The sequence below is a fragment of the Saimiri boliviensis genome, chromosome 8 (genome assembly GCF_048565385.1).
Source record: "Saimiri boliviensis isolate mSaiBol1 chromosome 8, mSaiBol1.pri, whole genome shotgun sequence".
In the NCBI taxonomy this organism is placed as follows: Eukaryota; Metazoa; Chordata; class Mammalia; order Primates; family Cebidae; genus Saimiri; species Saimiri boliviensis.
The window spans coordinates 31,585,796-31,605,465 of record NC_133456.1 but is presented as its reverse complement, the minus strand read 5'-3'; the positions used below and the strand labels follow the sequence as shown (position 1 = coordinate 31,605,465).

General features: G+C 35.8%; 1 protein-coding gene across 3 annotated transcripts in view; it reads right to left on the bottom strand.

The window, feature by feature from the left end:
* Positions 1-19,670, bottom strand: part of GSK3B (glycogen synthase kinase 3 beta) — a 234,256-nt gene that overhangs the window by 114,611 nt on the left and 99,975 nt on the right. For all 3 annotated transcript variants that reach the window (XM_003935408.4, XM_003935407.4, XM_074404309.1), the window contains exons 3-4: positions 19,033-19,116; positions 465-575 (exon numbers count right to left, since the gene is read on the bottom strand). In XM_003935408.4, the coding sequence (XP_003935457.1) occupies positions 465-575; positions 19,033-19,116 (195 nt within the window). The remainder of the gene's footprint in view (positions 1-464; positions 576-19,032; positions 19,117-19,670) is intronic.

Below are 19,670 nucleotides of genomic sequence, written 5' to 3'. Positions count from 1 at the left end.
AAAAAGTAAATAATGCCCAGTGCATATTTAAAACCACCAAAAGTTTAAGCTGCAACTATAGATACCAACAAATATATAAATGGCATTTATGAACGAATGAATTTGAACATATTTATATTTTACAATTTTATATGATATGTTCCTACTTTGGTCTGTGGCACAATAAAGATATCAGAAATTAAATTAAAATGTACTATGGCTAGCAGAAATAACATCTACAAATGTCTGTGAAAAATATTCATTGCAATTCACCAGAATATCTTTAATATCTGAGTTACGAAACTTAAAAAGGTCCACACTTCACGTTTTAAAACTGTACAAGGATTTAACAAAGTTCCAATACCTACACTACAGTTTTTCTCCCTGAGTATTAAATACAATAATATGGTTAAAACATACAAGAGGCTCTCCCTGGTTCATAAAAAATGTTTTCTAAAATAAAAAATTGTTCTGTTTTTACATACCTTGACATAAATCACAGGGAGCGTCTGTTTGGCTCGACTATAGTGTCTGGCAACTCTGTATACTGTTTCCGGAACATAGTCCAGCACCAGATTAAGATAGACCTCATCTTTCTGAAAGAGTTTATTAAAAAAAACAAAAAACAAAACAGATTAGAAACTGGTCTTTAAATATTCAAATTAGAGTAAATTCTCTATAAATTTACTTATGTGGATTTTTAAAGCATAATGTGTCAATTTTAACTATATAAAATTTCTTCAGAATATAACCATAATCATAAAAACAAATCAACCATATCTTTTTATTAATAATCCAATGACTAGTCATTTCAATATTGTTAAGATTTCCAATTAACCTTTAAATGATTATTTTGGTTACCATGATTTTAGAGGCTATCACCTATCATAAAATTTAGTATTTTCTAGGCTGATAATGTCCTCATATCCTATTAAGAAAAGTATCATCGTAGCGGGGAGGGTATTAAATTTGAAACTAAGAAACAAGGATTTCTAGCCCTTGCTCTGTTAGTTGGTGTGTACAAGTCACTTGCATCTCTAGGCTTCAGTTTCTCCAACTACAATATGAAAAATCAGACTAGACAGTCCAAAATGTCTCTAACCTCCACACACACAAAAAGATCTCATAGTTACCTGATAGTATATAATTGACAGAAAAACCACTTGTCTTCTATAATTAACTAAAATTAAAGAAAATAATCTATAAGGCAACTAATGTTACCATACTCACAAGCTTATTACAAGTCATATGTTTAAATATCCATGCTCAGCAACATAAAGACATAAACGCAAGATCAGTGGAGAAAAAGAAAGACATTCTAACTGAACACCAAGCAGGAAAGAGGAGTAGGGTACTCCCTTTACCCTGTTCATGTGACCAGTATCAGGTAAACGAAGCAGAAAACAAGGTTGAGAATCACCCTGTTCAGGCAAAGAATTGGTTACTCAGTGGGAAACACCGCGGAGAAACAAACTTTCACAATCTCCCAATTTAAAATAATCTTACCTACCAAACTGAAGCCATCAATTTCAATTTTCAGCATTTATTGAGCATTTTCCATATATCAATGGCCACAGCAGAGGATATAAAAGTATAAAAGAGATGACATCTAAGAGTATAAAAGGAGCATTTCAGGCAAGGAAAGAAAACTATATTCAAAATGTAAGGTCATGTAAGACTATAGCAGAGATCAGGAAATGGTGAAACATCACGCCATTGACTCTACTACCTTCTCACTACACTCCACACACTTATGTTCTCCTCTCTTCCCTCCTTAGCCAGCTTAAATTCCATGATCCATCATTATCCTCTCTCTCTAACACAAGAGTCAACAAACAACAGAAATGGTCTGCTGCCTGTTTTTAAAAATAAACTTTTAATGGAACAGAACTATGCCCATTCAGTTATATATTGTCTACGGCTGCTTTTGGACTACAGTGACAGAACTGAGTAGTTGTGCCAGAGACTAGATAGCCCAGAAAGCCAAAAATATTTAAGAAAAAGCTTATGGTTTTTCTACAACCCTAGTTGAATTCAGCTTTCTGCCCAGTCATGCCTATGACCAAAGAGCTGAACGTGGCTGCAAAGAAACCTCTAATTGTGCTGATTGGTCTCATGTTAACAACATCATCAAAATTCAATTTGTTGGGCAGGTGTGATGGCTTACACCTGTAATCCCAGCATTTTGGGAGGCTGAGGTGGGCAGATCACTTGAGCTCACAAGTTTGAGACCAGCCTGGGCAGCATGGCAAAACCCCATCTCTACAAAAAATACAAAAATTAGATGGGTGTGGTGGTGTGCACCTGTATTGCCAGTTACTTGGGAGAAGGTGGGAGAATGGCTTGAGCCTGGGAGGCAAAGGTTGCAACAAGCAAAGATCATGCCATGCACTCCAGTCTGGCTGATAGAGCCATATCTTGTCTCAAAAAAAAAAAAAAAAAAAAAAAAATCAATTTGTCCAGCAATATACACTTTCCTGATCCATTCACTTTTCTAGACCACTTAATTTCCCATTTTCTCCTCTTCAACAGCCCTTCTCTGTCCTCAGCCTCAACACATGACCTTGTTTGCATCACTGCATGCACTCACCCACCAGCATCTATCTCCATATACTCTTACTTTACTTCTATAACTAGAGACAAGCTAACCCAGCTCCTTCCTAACGCAAACACTGCTACATGTTAAAATAAAAACTGTCCTGTACTATTTCTCCTACTCAAGGTCACTGCTCCAGAAATTTCTGTCTCTTTCTACATTAATTATTCCGTGTAGAAACATTACAATCAGCACATAAACTTGAGATTATTTCTCCTTCTTTAAAAAAAAAAAAACTATCGCTAGCCACACTAATTACTACCATATTTTTGCCTTCTCTCCTTAAGCTGACTTTTTCAAATTCCTCTCTCCTCCTATTCTAAAACTTTCTTCAACAGAATTTCACTACCACTATGCCAAAATTATTCCAGATGAACAACATCCTTGTTGCTGAATCCAAAGCCAATTTTCAGTCATCATCTTACCCTGTTCATCTATTTGACTTAGCACTACCATTTGGAACAGTTGGTCATGTTCCTTTCACTGAAGCACCTTCTTCATGTCACGGGACACTGTACTTTTATGGTTTTCATCCTACTCTACAAACAACTCTTCTTTTCTCCATTTCTGCTTCCTCCTATTCTCCTTGATCTCTTAAAAACTGGAATATCTGGCTGGGCACAGTGGCTCACACCTGTAATCCCAACACTTTGGGAGGCTGAGGTGGGCGTATCACAAGGTCAGGAATTTGAGATCAGCCTGGCCAATACAGTGAAACCCTGTCTCTATTAAAAGTACAAAAATTAGCTGGGCATGGTGGTGGGTGCCTCTGGCCCCAGGTACTCAGGAGGCTGAGGCAGGAGAATCCCTTAAACCCAGGAGGCGGAGGTTGTAGAGAGCCGAGATTGTGCCGCTGCACTCCAGCCTAGGTGACAGAGCAAGACTCAATCTTAAAAAAAAAAAAAAAAAAAAAATTGGAAGATCCCTGGACTTAGTCCTCAGACCTTTTCTGCTCTTTAAAACCACTCCTCCTTGATAATCTTATCTAGTCTAATGGCTCAATACTACCATACACCGATTATATATAAATAAATACACATATACTAGACCTCTGCCCTTAACCCTACACTAGTATATCCAACTGTGTATTTGGTATGGCTCAGGCTAAAAACCTTATAATCATCCTTAATCAACTCCCAGCCTCTTCTCTCTTACACTTACACACAGCACACACACCTATACCCACATATGCCCTCATATCTCTATGCCAGAAAATACGAATGGTTCCACCTTTACAAATTTATCCAGATCCAACCACTCATCATTTTCACCGCTAGAACCCTTGTCTAAGCCACTGTCATCTCTCTATCCTCCTAAATGGTTTGCCTACTTCTATCCTTATTCCTTTCCAATTTACTACTAACTAAAATCAAGTTAAGCTAGACTGTATCTCTTCTACACCATCTCATTGGTCTATAATGTACTACACACCCATCTCATTATTTCTATCCTCTATTCTACTCCACTGCTCTCCTCACTGCTTACTCTTCTCTAGCCAAGCTAGCCCCTGGCTGTTTCCTGAACACCTATGGTACATTTTCACATTCAGAAATTCTGAACTTCAAGGCTTCTAGTCCTTCAACCTAGAATGCTCTCCCCTAAGATATGCTCAAAGCTCATTTGTCTCAACTCCTTCAAAATCTTTGGTTAAAGTGGTACCTTCTTAGCTGGCTTTCCTTAATCACTCCATTTAAAATTATAATCCATTCCTCCACCTCCACATCCCCCATCTGCCTTCCCCACTTTATAGATGAAACATACCACTTTCTAACCCCATAGTTTATTTTATAGTATCTGCTTACCCTGACTAGACAAGGCTCCAAGAAGGCAAAGCCTTTTGTCTGTTTTGTTCACTGCTCTATTTCCATGTAGAATAGTGCCTAGTACACAGTAGGTACTCAGTAAATATTCGCTGACTAAATTAAGTTCAGGGGCATTGGGCATTTCTTCAAAACTTAGTATTATATATTTTACAATCCATATATATAAAAATCATGTTTTACACTATAAATATATATTTTTTATTTTTCAATTATATCAATAAAGCTTCAAGGAAAGAACTAGATTACAAACCAACAGGTCTGTTTTAACTCAAACAGTATTACGGAAAATGAGTAAAAAGAGGAGGAAACTTGGCAAGATGAGAATGAAAGCAGGGTAAACAGCTGGAAACCTTCTAAAAGAGTCCAGCCTGGATCAGGGAATAAGGAAATAGGGGTATTTTTTAAAGCTGGAGAAAGGTAGGGTAGATATACTGGCTAGATGAACATCAGAGTAATAGAGAATCTAAGAAACAAAGAGATTGGGATTAATTTAACTGTTTTTAAGCCTGGGCAACTAAGGACATGATGAGACAGAGAAATCAAAAAGAGTAGAAAGGTTTGAAGGAAAAATTATTTGAACTTTTACTTAATGAATCCCAGGACACTCTGGGTAGCTATATTACACAGGTGGTTACAAACACGGGTCGAGGCAAAACTCAGGAAGCAAGAATGGAGTACACCTTGAGATTCAGGCAATAGCTGAAGCCACGAGAACAGAGTTGTTCACCTAAGAAGAACATGCAAAGTAGGAGAGTAAGGAAAGGACTGAGTATCAAATCCTGAAAAACACTAAATTTAAGAAGCAGATAAAAGGGGACTCAGCAAACATGAAGAAAAAAACTAAGAGGCATAAGAAAGCAAGCAAAGATTAGCATCAAGGATTCAAACCTGAAATTTCTATAAGGATGAGATGTGAAGCATTTCAATAGCAGATGAGATGAGGATTAAAAAGGGGTTATTCAATTTATATCCAATATCTTGGTGTATCTTGGTTCAGTGATGCTCTTGGAGAAAGAGTTTTCAGATCATACGGTCAGTAGCAACCAACCTTTATTGGGTTCACGAGTGTGCAGGTGGCAGGGGAGGAATAGGAGACAACTCAGTTTATTCTCACAAAGTCTCTGGTGATGAAAGGAAAGAACTGGGAGCTGGTAATTCAAGGGGAGACAAAGTCAAAGAAAAATTGTGGCTGGGCTTTTGTTGGCACTTTTTACTGACTAAAAAGACCCAAATTTATTTGTAAGCTAAGTAGACAAGGGTAGAATAAAGTTATTTAAAAAAGGAGGGAAAAGGGAGAACTGAGGAAGCAAGATTCTAGAAAATCAGAAAGAAGAAACATGGACAAACTATACAGCATGGTAATTAAGAAGATTAGCATGAGTCACACAAAACTATATAGAAGTCCCAATTCTGTTACTAGGAGTTATGTGACTATGAGCAAGCTATTTAACCTCTCTAAGCATCAGTTTCCTCATCCGCAATATAGAGCTAATGACAGTATCTATTTTAAAGAACTGTCATAAGATTATAAGAAATAATCCACATGAAATTGTTTAAACACATTACCTAACACACAATAAAGACTCAAAGTTTAGCTGTTTTCATCCTCAAAAAAAGAATATCACTTTTTCTTTAAATCTAAAATAAGTGATTGGGTATTAGGGAAAAGGAACGAAATGCAAGCTAAATGAGTTATGTGTGATGATCCTATTTCTTATAAAGCAAGACATAGATAAGATGACATGCAAAACTAGGGGTAGCAAGAGTAATGCTGAAGGCGAAAAGAAAAAAATGCAGAGATCAATATTCCGAGATAATCAGTTCCCACTGTAAATGAGGTCTAATAAAGAACAAATAAATACAATGCTCAATTGGTGTGAAAAGGATTGCTGTATTAAATAAAATTCAAAGAATGGTGAGTCTCAGGTTATTAGAAAGGTCATTAACACAGATGTCAAAGCCATTTTTTTAAACTATTAATAACAAAGTTTCTTGATTTTAATGATCCATTTTACAAGGTTAATTATCACATTATTAATATATGTTCACATAAATGTTCACATTTATGAACAACCTGGAGATGTGTACACCATTGCATTCCATTTTACTTCATTTGCTAAACAAACATACTAACAGTTAAAAATGTAAGGACTGAACCGGGCTGGTGGCTCATGCCTATAATCCCAGCACTTTGGGAGGCCAAGGCAGAAGGATTGCTTGAGTTCGAGACCAGCCTGGGCAACCCAGAGAGGAACCATTTCTACCAAAAAAAAAAAAAAAAAAAAAAAAAAAAAAAGAATTGGCCAGGCCTGGCAGTGCACAGCCATGGCCAAAGCACTTGGGAGGCCAAGGTGGGAGGATCACTTGAGCCCAAAAACGTCAAGGCTAGTGAGCCATGCAATCTAGCCTGAACAACAGAGTAAGATTCTGTCACTCACACACACACATACACTCTCTCTCTCTCTCTCTCTCACACACACACACATTTATTTATCTTTATATATTTAAACTATATATAAGAGTAAAAGATGAATGCCAAGTTCAACAGAGGTTTGTAGTTATACGACTACAAGCTCTGTCCTTTCCTTGTCCCAATCAATATTTTCATAAATGATTTCCTTTATTAGAGGTTGCAAAAGCAAATGCCATTAACAGTTAAGCAACAAATGTAAAAGTGTGAAGCCAAATTGCGTAATGCAGTAAGGGGCAAAAGTTGGTAAATCACACAGTACAAGACTTAACTAACTACAAGTATTCTAGATTAAAACAACAACAACAACAACAAAAACAGAATGTGCTTGCCAAATAAAACACATCATGGGATAGATTTAGCAGTCAATTTATAATCTCTGATTTCAACACAGCCACCTAAGATTGACACAGACCTAGGAAGAATGGCTTAAAATGAAACACTGAATAAAAATTTAAAGACATTGGGCTGAAATGATAGAACCCACAATATGAAATTTAACAAAGGCACTATGACTAAAATCAAAGTGCCAATGTATTACGTAAAATGACAGAACAGAGAAACTCCAGATCAAACTTGACGGTAATACATCTGGAAATTAAGTAAGTGTAACTGAACAAAACTCAAAAAGAATCAACACTGAGATGCAACCAATGAAAAACATCATGCAGCATTAGGTAACAAAAGTATTGTGTTCAAATCAATGAAGATAATTCCAGCCTACTTTGTATAGCTCACACTGCATTGGAAGTAATGATATCCCTTTATTGGCAACATATTTTATTCATAATATTAAAAAAGCAGAATACATCAAAGGAAGGTTAATGACACTGTGTCTGCTATAGGCTGAACACTCTAATTTACTATACTTTAAGAAATATGAAGGCACCAATAAATCCTCTTGTTAAATTTACAAATGTTCTAATGTAAAATAAATAGCCACAGGGAAACAGGTGCCCACCTCTAGCAAACACCATATGTACAGAAAACAGCAGTATTTTTACAGTTCCAAAGTATAGTTTTGTGTGAAGGTTCCTGCAAAACATAATTAAGGAGGCTGAAGACGCTAATATTTTGAGAAGACTAGGATTCAGCATTTCTAGCATTCATAATTTTCTGAAACATCTACGGTTTGCTATTTCCTTAATGTAATCTCTCTCCTTTGGATTATGATACATCGCTGGAATACTCAGAAATTGTAAACTTTAAAAACTAAATAGGCCAGGCATGGTGGCTCATGCCCCAGCACTTTGGGAGGCCAAGGTGGGCAGATCGCTGGAGCCCAGAAGTTAGAGCCCAGCCTCGGCAACATGGTAAAACTCCGTCTCTACCAAAAATACAAAAATTAGCTGGGCATAGTGGCATGCACCTGTAGTCCCAGTTACTCTCAGGAGGCTCAGGCATGAGAATCGCTTGAATCTAGGAGGCAGAGGTTGCAGTAGCCGAGACTGCACCACTGCACTCCCACCTGGGTGACAGAGCGAAGACTGTCTTTAAAAAAAAAAAAAAAAAAACTAAACTAAATATGAAGACACAGTATCGCTTGGGAGGCAAATGCTGAAAACACCGAATCCACTAAGATAAGAAACTACCAACCTCAAAAAACTGATACTAGGTTTGCAAAAAACTGGCTACAGTCAATGCCACAAGTCCTTTGAATGAAATCTATCATATAAAGTGGATCTTACCTAGAAACTTCCAAAGAAGACTCCATAATGTATAATTTAGGCAGCATTTCTCTTGATGGCTCAGTTTTCCAAGTTATTAATTAATAAACCATTCTCTAATCACTGATAACCACTCCTCTATGAACTCCACCTTAAAACCGCACATTGAGTAAGAAATTTAAGTGATAAAACTTTGATCACATGTAACAACAACTGTAATAACTCCATCCTATCTTTGGAAAACATATTACTATGATGTTCTTATCTCCAGATAACTTCTGAGGTCAAGGAAATAAAATGGGTTGAGGCTACAGTTTTAAATAGAATCATGATATAATTTAAAAACCTAATGGAATGCAATGCAACATATTAGAGATCCCAGAAATAATATATCAAATGCAGCATCATGGTAATCCAGATTCTCATTAGAATTGGGTTGGGCATTCCAACTGGCAAAAAATCTTCACAATAGCTGTCTTTTCTCTGATGGGTATGCCAGGCTGGCTAGAGAAGAGAATATAGTACCAACAGTAAAAAGTGTGTGGATTAGGAATACCCTTTTGCGTGAGAGGTTGTGGGAAGGAAATGGGAAAGGGTAGGCACTTAGCATACAACAATGATTAAGGCAAGTTTCATCCCTATCTCATACCTTATAACAAAATAAACACCAAAATTACCAAAGGGTTTTTTTTTTTTTTTTAAGAAAAATCATAAATGTGCCAAAAGAAAACGGGTATTTCTGCAAATCTTGGATGACAAAAGAACTAAGCCATTGAGAAAAATAATGCCAATTTGATTACACGGAACTGTAAAACATCTATTCTGCCTTAAGAAAAAAACTCACACAAACCCAATTTTAAAAATATGACAACTTAGCAAATAAATAAATTTCCGCTACACATGACAAAAGCCTGATTTGTTTTATTTAAATTACAAATAGTACTTGGAAGTCAGTAAGAAAAAACCAGTATTCAAATAGCAAACATGGAAATATGAGCTTGGCATGGTGGCTCACACTTGTAATCCCAGCACTTTGGGAGGCTGAGGTGGGTGGATCACCTGAGGTCAGGAGTTCGAGACCAGCTTGGCCAACATGATAAAACCCTGTCTCTACTGAAAATACAAAAATTAGCTGGGTGTGGGGGCAGACGCCTATAATCTTAGCTACTCTAGAGGCTGAGGCAGGAGAACTGTTTGAAACCTAGAGGCAGAAGCTGCTCGAGATTGAGCCATTGCACCCTCCACCAAAAAAAAAAAAAAAAAAACAAGAAAGAAAACACAGAACTACACATGAACAGATGGTCATGTGAATGGCCAACAAAACTGTAGAAAAATGCTCAACTTCACTCATAATTAAAGAACTGTAATAAAGATAACAATTAGCCACAAATTTTCATCTATCAAACTGGAAAATTCAATCTGAGAAAACTAAGTATTGAAATAGGATCACCATCCAATATGGACTATGACAATTCTTGTTAAAGTCAGTCATGCAATCTTCTGGGCAGGCAGGGGGTTAATATATTAATTCAGAAGTAAAGACATAGAGCCCCCCAGTTAGATTCAGCAATGCCACTTATAGGGATTACATCTATGAAAACAATTCTGTGTACACGCTCGTTCATGCATTAAGATTTGTGAAGAACAAGGAATTAAAAATGCCATATCTGCATGCCATTATCTTACAGTGCCAGGAAACAAAAACATGCTTTAAAATAAAATTAAAAGCCCACATGATAGTATGTAAAAGCAGCACAGAAACTAGCTGATAGAACTCCCAATGGCCAAAGCTGGGACAATTTGACCAATAAAATAAGTATCTGTTAAGTCCACATGGATATAATAAATGACTAAATAGATTAATACTTGGGGGAAAAGAGACAAGTCTCTTACGTAAAATAAATCCAAATAATTTGTGTAGTTACTCCACCATTAAAGAAAGAAAGTATAGGAGCGTAATTCCCACCTTAGGTGTAGTTTTCCTTCCAAAAATAAAGTATGGAAAGAGGCAAAAAAAAAAAAAAAGTAACTTTACAGTCAAGAAAACTAAACACTACATCAGTCAGGTGTTGAAAGTCAGTTAACAGCAGTCATACAGCATGCTGACAGTATGTGTCCTTGATATGATATGATATGTGATGAAAATGACACTTTACGTCTCTGTGGTCTTTTTGCCAAAAACCTGTAACCCCAGTTTTAGGTATCCTACAAAATATCTGACCAGAACTCCACAGAACTGTCGAGATCATCAAAATCAAGGAAAAGTCTAAGAAACTGCCACAGTGAAGAGGCAAGTAAAATGAGACCACTAATGTCTCATTACATTGCAATGTGGGATCCTCAATGTGGTATTCTTTCTTACACTTTGTAAATGTAATGTGGTATCTTAAATGAGATCATAAACAAAAGACATTAGACAAAAACTAAGGAAATCTGATTAAACTATAATAATTAACTGTAATAAGTGTAACATATTAATATGTCAACAACAGGGGAGACTTTGCAGGGTCTATGCATACGGATATAAAAAACCCTATTACTGCATCACTGGTAAAGAGGAAACATGCTCCAAAACAATATATATGCTATTATATTTACATATAATATATGTGCTCATACATGCATGTAAGAAATGTGTATCTTACATGTATGTATCTTAAGAGTGGATTAGGAAATTTAGGGATTCGGGTAAAAAAGATATTATTTTAATTTATTCTATATTATTTCAATTTTTTAAATAATATGCATATAACATTTTAGTTTCACTGAAATATTAAAATAACACAAAGATAATTGATATTCAAAAGAAACTCCTAGATTATTTTCAAGCAGAAGACAATTACCACCTCATTTGCTGTCAGTAACATTTATACTTTATGAGAAGGTTCTTATAATTCAAACTTAAGAGCTTTATTATTACTTATATATTCGGTCCCTAGAGCATACTCCATTGACGTTAACATCTCATCAGTAAAGTTTCATCCAGATAATCAATAAACCACTTTAATAAGACATCGACATAAAACTTTAAGGAAGACAGACCAAATGAGGTTAGATAGGTAATCACTTTACTTCCCTGAATAAAATTTCCTTCTATCAGTAATTTTCACACAGTAAGGTAAACAGAGAGGAAAAGAGGGAAGAATTGTATACTGTCAACCTAATCAAGCTACCACTTCTGTAAATGGGGTTTCACCTAATTAACAAAGACGACATTAAAATTATTTTTATATTGGGAGGCTGATCTTGACCTAATCATTTATGAACCCACTTCTACTTTCCTAGCCTGATTTCCCACTACCATCCCCACTACCCCAACTTTATATACCACAAATTTCAAACTACTTGTATCTCCTCTACACACACCGTGCTATTACACCACCAAGTTTTTTAAACACCGTGCTATTACACCACCAAGTTTTTTAAATACTCTGTATTCCTAGGTACACACGGTGTATAGAACACAAGTATACATATAAAACACAAGAGTGTGTGTGTGTGTGTGTGTATGTGTAACAAAAGTATATACATATTATCCTCATTTTATAGATAAGGAGAAAGATTAAGCAATTTGCTTGAGGACACATAGCTAGTACACAGCAGAGTCACTATGCACATCCAAACTGATTCTTTATACTATGCTTCTTCAAAATTAAGAAGGAACTGTTTGTTCTTGGCCTTTTATTTCTTTCTCTCATCCCTTATTATAACCACATGCATACATACCTGCTCTCAAAAGAAGTTAAAACTGAATTAGAAATGAGTACATACACACACATGCAAGTTGTAGAAACCTCTAATAAAAGTTCTTTACTGAAAGTAAAATATACATCAAAATTAAGAGTAGTGGTATTAGGGAAGGTTAATGGAAGCCAGAGCTAGACTGTCTGGGCTCAAATCTAATCAAAACATTTCTAATAAATATTTACATAACTTGCTATAATTATATCTCCTTGACTCTTGGGTGAATGGCTTGATAATTTTTCTTTATCTTTTGGGTATCAGAGATTTCTCTAAAAACCTAGTAAAACACACAAGATAGCTCCCTCCAAAAAATGCACAATCTTTATTTTAGGAGAGTCACATACTTCCTGCAGACTAGAAATTTAAAATACTGGCTTAAATTGCTCTGTGGGCAGGTCACTTAACTTCTCTCCAGCTCCTCTTCATAGAACTGTTGCGAGGATTAAATGAGTAAATGTTAAGTAATGTGTTTAGATTAATGCCTGGCAGATTTTCATATACCTTTTAGCTACTATTATTATTACTATTACTGCAACTATTACTACTATTAACATTATAATCTTTGTTCTATAATCATTACTAAGATATTTTTTAAAGTATTATTTCTAGCACACTGCTTCTGGAGGAATGTACATTCTGTGCTAAACAGTATAGCATACTATACAGACTCTGGAGTCAGATTCCTTGGAGCTGACTCCCAACACTGCCATTTAGTAGTTGTATGGTAACTTACTTAACTGCTGTTTCAGTTTCTTCTAAAAAATGGGGACAATAATAGTACCAATTATTCAATAGGTTGCTACGACGTTTAAGTGAGTTATAAAATAGCAAATGGCTCAGGACAATGGCTGACATGTAGAAAGTGCAATATATATTTGCTATTAATAAACAAATATGTAAAACCATAATTAATGTTTATTAAGTGTTAATTATATGCCAGGTGCTATGATAAGCACTTGATAACATTATTACACTTGTTCCTTACAAAACCCCTACTGTGCAGATGGTGAGATAAGGCTTATAAAAGTAAGTATCTTGCCCAGAGTCATACTGCTATTAAGTGGCAGAAATGGAATGCAAACCCAAATATTACTAGCTCGTGCTCTTTACTTTTCAGAATGAATCCTCGGCATATATGTCATCCATATCCTTTCCTCTCCAGAGCTACTGGTAGACGGCATAATTAAGCGCAGTATTCTGTTCACTGATCCCAGAAGCAGTGGTTCTCCCCTTCTGGATACACCCCCCCACCTCATTACTATCAATAGAACAAAGATGGTATAAGAAATAAAATCAACTGTTATCTTTGTTATTTGAACAGTCTCTCACAAATTAGAAGGCAGAAGTTTTTCTCTTTATTATTCAAGTAATCTATGAACCACAAGGAAAAACCCTTTTACATGAAAAGTTACTTACAGAAATTTTTCTTACGGAAAACTATTAATCGATTGAAATAAACCTTAAGGATCTTATAAAGGCATAATATGGTTTTTATCCTATGAACTTCAGAGTTCTAGCATTCTGCAAAGGTAAGCCATAACTCAGAGAAGGCAAAATCAGCTGATCCCACACCTTGGCTTCAACTACGGCAACTTTGCTTTTTATATGTTCTATTAGAGGTCTCCATAAAATTTCATTGGGGATGTAAAAAGTTTCTACTGCCAAAGTATTTTTTAAAAAGAAAGACTATTCTATATGATACCTGAAATTCACAAAATTATAACCCCAGAGTTTCAAAACACTTGGTCCCTCTTGCAGATCAAGAGAGAGAGACAAAGGTAAGAGAGGAGGTACCACTCATTCTAAACTAAATCATAGTTAGCTACTACTGCGTAACCTAGAGTTTATGAATTGACTACATGATGCTCTAGTTACTATAGCAAACACTAATAATTCCAACCAGAAAACTAAGCCTAATTAGTTCACATCACTAATCTCTGTCCTGACTTAATTCCTCTTTCTTCTAGTTACACTGGCTACCCCTTTCCCCTGTTACAGGCTAAAAGCTGATTATCTACAATCCCTAAAGAAAGTCTTTAAAATGTGAAGGAAGAATACAATCAAAAGAAAGTTATCAAAATAGACATACCATTCAGTCAAACTGTGGTCAGTGAAATGTAAAACATGCCTGTTATTACAGAAATCCTACTTTAATTCTCCCAGAGCTACAAGAGTACTTAGAACAGAAATTATGACAAGGCCACAGGGTAACTTTGCTACAATTCTAAAATTGTGGGAATAGATAAAATATTATATAGTACAACAATGAAATAGTATATAACCAAAATACCCATACATATTATGAGTCAAGAGAAAAAAGTCTTTATGCGATCATAATTATACATACAACTATATAAATCATGTACATATGGAATAAGATACACAGAAGTGAAGTCAAAGGTCAGAACAGTGGTAGTGAATAATTTAGTTGTTTTCCTTAACATTTTCCAAAAAGGGGAGTAATAGAGGCCCAGAGAGAACAGACATTAAGTGAGACAATAAAGAAGATTTAAGACAGATGAGAATACATATAAAGATCTAGAAGCCATCAGAAAGAGAGTGCGATGAGTAAAATCCCAATAAAAGAGGGGTATAGAAACCCAGAGAAAGAGGTTGATGGAGATCCATGAAGAGAAAATAACAGAGAGAGAAAAAGACAGACAGAGACAGAGAGAAAAACGGTGTGGGGGAGAAGACAGAGACAAGAAGGAAAGAGACAAAGAGAAAGAGTTACATAGAGGGAAAAGAAATCCAAAAGAGGGGGTGACACAGACCAGAGAAAGGGACAAAAACCCAGAGACAGAAAGATAGAGACCTGGAGCCTACAGTGAAAGGTTGAGGAATCCAGAAAGGGAAACAAAGACTAAAGAGAAAGGGGGAAAAAAGGATAGAGAAAGAGACTGATAGAAAATAGAGAGGGAAAGAAAGTCAAAGATGATTATAGAGAATGACAATTTTTTTCAATTCCCAGATACATTTGAAGTCCTCTATTCTAAAACCTAATCAAGTATTTCACCTCTCTAATCCTGAAACTATCTTTTTCATCTTCACAATGTCCTCAACTAATCTCTCTAATTGCCTCCTCGAACTTCCTGTAGGTTCATGTTCTTATCACTGATCTCCCTCCCAAAACACTCCCCATACTATCTGAAATCTCAAAAAGAAAATTTCTAATAACCCCAATCTCTTGCCCTAGAGAAAACCTGGATCTCACTTAAAGGCACTGGTTTCCTTGCAGTTCTCACAAATGAAGACTGCTGTCACCCTCCAACAAAAGTTCTAGAGACAGAAGGCAACAAATATTGCCAAACTGCTGCTTTTCCACTGTCCTGGCCTGAAACAGCACTCCATATCTCCTCCCTCCCCAGCTCCACATGGCTATGCACCCTACCCATCCTACTTTGTCAAGAGCCTACTTAGGCTCTCCACCTAGAGCCACCACCACCATCTATGAAGTCACACACGTATCTGTCTACTAGGCATCCCTACTTGCATGTGTCATAGGTTATCTCAAATGATTAATTTATTATTTCCTCCTCCAAAACTCTTCTCATATACAATACATATAAGCAATACATAATGCTTCTGCTAAAAAAAAAAAAAAAAAAAACGCCTACCAAATACAGGACTGCCACATTCCAAGATCTATCATCTTCAAGGATTTGCAAGAATTTCACAGACATTTAGATTCCTTTCTATACAGCAGTGGATACTCTCAATAACCTATTCCTAGAAAGTCAGAACTTGAAAATAACTAACCTGAGTACTCAACCCTAGAAGAGAATCTGTCATATGGGAAGAAATAGTTTACTACTTGGTCTCCTGAACGATCTGTTAGTCCTGCCAGAACAACTCAGAAGTGGAGCTCATGAGTGAGGCAAGAAGAAATTATCTTTTTGGTGGCGGGGAGATTACAAGAAGTCTTCAATCTATGTATTTCTGCACATCTTAGAAAAATTTCCTTTTTTTTTTTTGACAAAGAAGGACCATTATTTTCGGCAATAAACTGTAACTTTTCTTTCCTTCTTCCTTTTTGTTTTTAATGAAGCTACCCCAAAATTAGGAGACGTCTTTTTTTCTTAACTTTGGAAAATTCACAATGCTCAAGAGAAAGTTCTGACATAAAGAAAATACTAGGTCTATTTCTTTTTATAATAGAGATTAACTCTCCTGGTTAATTTCTGTTAATGACTTCTAATTGCTCTTTATCTGTAAGAGCATTTAAGATAAATAGGAAGCTGACAACAGCATGCCCTCAGGGGCATACAGATAACAGACAGTCAGCTGTCACCCCCAATGTAGCTCAGGATAAGAGCTGACTATGACAGGAGCTGTCCACCAAACCAAAACCAGACAAGTAAGCCATTGGGTGCCTTTCATTCAAACGGTTTGATATTCTTTCTTTTCTGCTCCTCAACTTCTTTTTTTTTTTTTTTTTTTGAGACGGAGTTTCGCTCTTGTTCCAGGCTGGAGTGCAATGGCGCGATCTCGGCTCACCGCAACCTCCGCCTCCTGGGTTCTGGCAATTCTCCTGCCTCAGCCTCCTGAGTAGCTGGGATTACAGGCAAGCGCCACCATGCCCAGCTAATTTTCTGTATTTTTAGTAGAGACGGGGTTTCACCACGTTGACCAGGATGGTCTCGCTCTCTTGACCTCGTGATCCACCCGCCTCGGCCTCCCAAAGTGCTGCTGCTCTTCAACTTCTTAAGAATTAAATGAGTTAACATTTATAAAGCATTAAAACTGTGCCTAGCATAAGTGAATGCTATATACATTAAAGTAAGTAATCAAGAGAAAATGTTTAAGAACTCTGTAAGGAGGACTTTTTTCAATTGAATCTATAGTAATCCAGCAGTTCACAGAACAAATAATTCTTACACAGGAGTATCATGATGTATCTAGTAACAACCACCACCACAAAAAAAGATGCAAAATTCCATTATAAAGAGGACATAACAGAGGTTCTACAATTTTACTTAGGAAGAGAGAAAAAAGTAAACACATGCCAAAACAGATCAGAATAAAGATAATAATAAGCCATTTGGTAGGTTTAAAAAAAAAAAAAAAAAGAGCATGAACCAAGTAACAGGGTTTAGAAATAAAAGAGCTCTCAAATACTTATGAGAGTTTACAATCCCTAGTAAACCAGAGGTTTTTTAAAAAAAAGCAATTGAAAACCAAGTGTCAATAAAGGGCCTATTTGCTAACTATAGTCGTTAAAATGTATTAGTTATAATACACATGTATATACACAAAAATTGTACATCTGTAGGCATTTACAACAAAATTCTGGCTTAACACATTGGTACCTTCCTATGTAACAGGCACTGTAATGAAAAAAAGATTTTCTAAGAAAATAATTTAAATAAAATTTAACAGAAAATGTTGTTAGGCAACATTCCTTGAAAAAAAAAATTGAAAAAGCTTAGTAGAAAATGACTAAAAACTTATACTAGAAAACAGTTACATAAAGTAACAAGAACACTGAGCTAAAAATCAACTATTACGCATATAAGAATATTAGATATTACATGCATTAAACCTGAAGTCCAAAATACCAAGTGAAGTTATCCAAAGTCATATTTATTTAGCCAAAAGAATCAAATGATTTTTTTTTTTTTTTTTTTGAGACGGAGTCTTGCTCTGTCGGGCAGGCTGGAGGGCAGTGGTGCGATCTTGGCTCACTGCAACCTCTGCCTCCTGTGTTTAAGCAATTCTCCTGCCTCAGCCTCTCAAGTAACTAGGATTACAGGCGTGTGCCACCATGCCCCGCTAATTTTTCATATTTTTAGTAGAGACAAGGTTTCACTGTGTTAGCCAGGATGGTCTCGATCCCCTGACCTCATGATCCACCTGCCTAGGCCTCCCAAAGTGCTGGGATTACAGGCCTGAGCCACCGTGCATGGCTTGTTATTTGTTACCTGCCCTGCCTATGCACTCCAAACCAGTGAAAAGAAATAAAAAATAGCGACAGGCAGAAAAATAAAGACACCAAGGTGAAGCAGAAGAAATTTATTTTCTTTGCTTCCAACTTCATTGATTACTGTTGTCTTCTGAACAGAAAGTGATTGGGGGGAGTTACTAACAGCACAAAGTTTTCTTTATCCTTTGTTTTCACAGAATTCAATGTGATCAGTGATCACTTAAAGTAAGCACTGCAATATTACATCTTTTCCAACTTTTTCCCTGCCCAAGGATGGTTCAACTTACTTCCAAATGTTTAACCAAACAAAGTGAAGTTGATAAAAGGTAAAGAGATGGCCAAAGGACTTCGGTAGGTTTAACCTATTGCTTTACCTCTTATCAACTTCACTTAACAAAATGACTTAATTTTCCTCCCTGCAATAAATAGATAAACTATCAGAGGGCTGCATATGCACTTAAGGAACAAAGACGTCTTTGAAAAAAAAAGAGTATATAGATTTTCTTGAGAAGTGAAGACAGATGCTTTAAAAAAGAAGTGCATTCCCTTTATCTTATTAATGCTTTCCTGATATAACTAATGATATTCAATGACCGTATCTTGGGCTGCATATTGCCGGGACCTAGTTTTGGAATTTTTCTGTTCCATTAGCAAAACTGTCTTACGGTGGGATGGGAGGATTAATTTCTAGAAAAATAATGAATTTATCATAATATTTAGTACACACTTATTCAGTACACATGTATTGTGTGTGTACTGAATATTACCACAATATTCAGCACACACACAATATTCAATACACAATATTCAGTGCACAGTATCAAACCTACCTTCTCACCACTGGAGTAGAAGAAATAACGCAATCGGACTATGTTACAGTGATCTAGCTTTCTCATGATCTGGAGTTCTCGGTTCTGAAAAAGAAACAAATAAAAATATATTTTTAAAGATAACAGCTATTCATCATATTGAACAAGATGCTTCTGAAATAACATTAAGCACTAAAATTAGCAGGTTTTAGATATGCTACTAAAAAGTGTGATCTGGAGACTGGTTCTGATCTGCAAAATATTTGTTACTAGTCCATGAAATATCTGATATTGCTCTCCAAAAAGACAAATACAGATATGGAGTGTTTAGAATTTTTATAACAATGACAGAAGAAATTGATATCTGTATGATAAAAATTAGGACCTATATTTTGTATTTTTAAAAATTTCAACTTTCTAGCAATTAATTCGTATTGTATTTCACAAAAATAACAGTCTTCAATGAATTAAAAATTGTAAAAACAGGTACTTTACTATAAATAGCTCGAAACAATCTGTTTTCTAAGGTGCAGTGAAAAAAAAAAACCTGAGCATTAACTCCATGAAAAGAGTTCAGCTGCTAAATTTTAGAAAAAGTTAAAATAATGCAGAGCGAAACTCAGTCTCAAAAAAAAAAAAAAAAAAGGAAATTATATAGT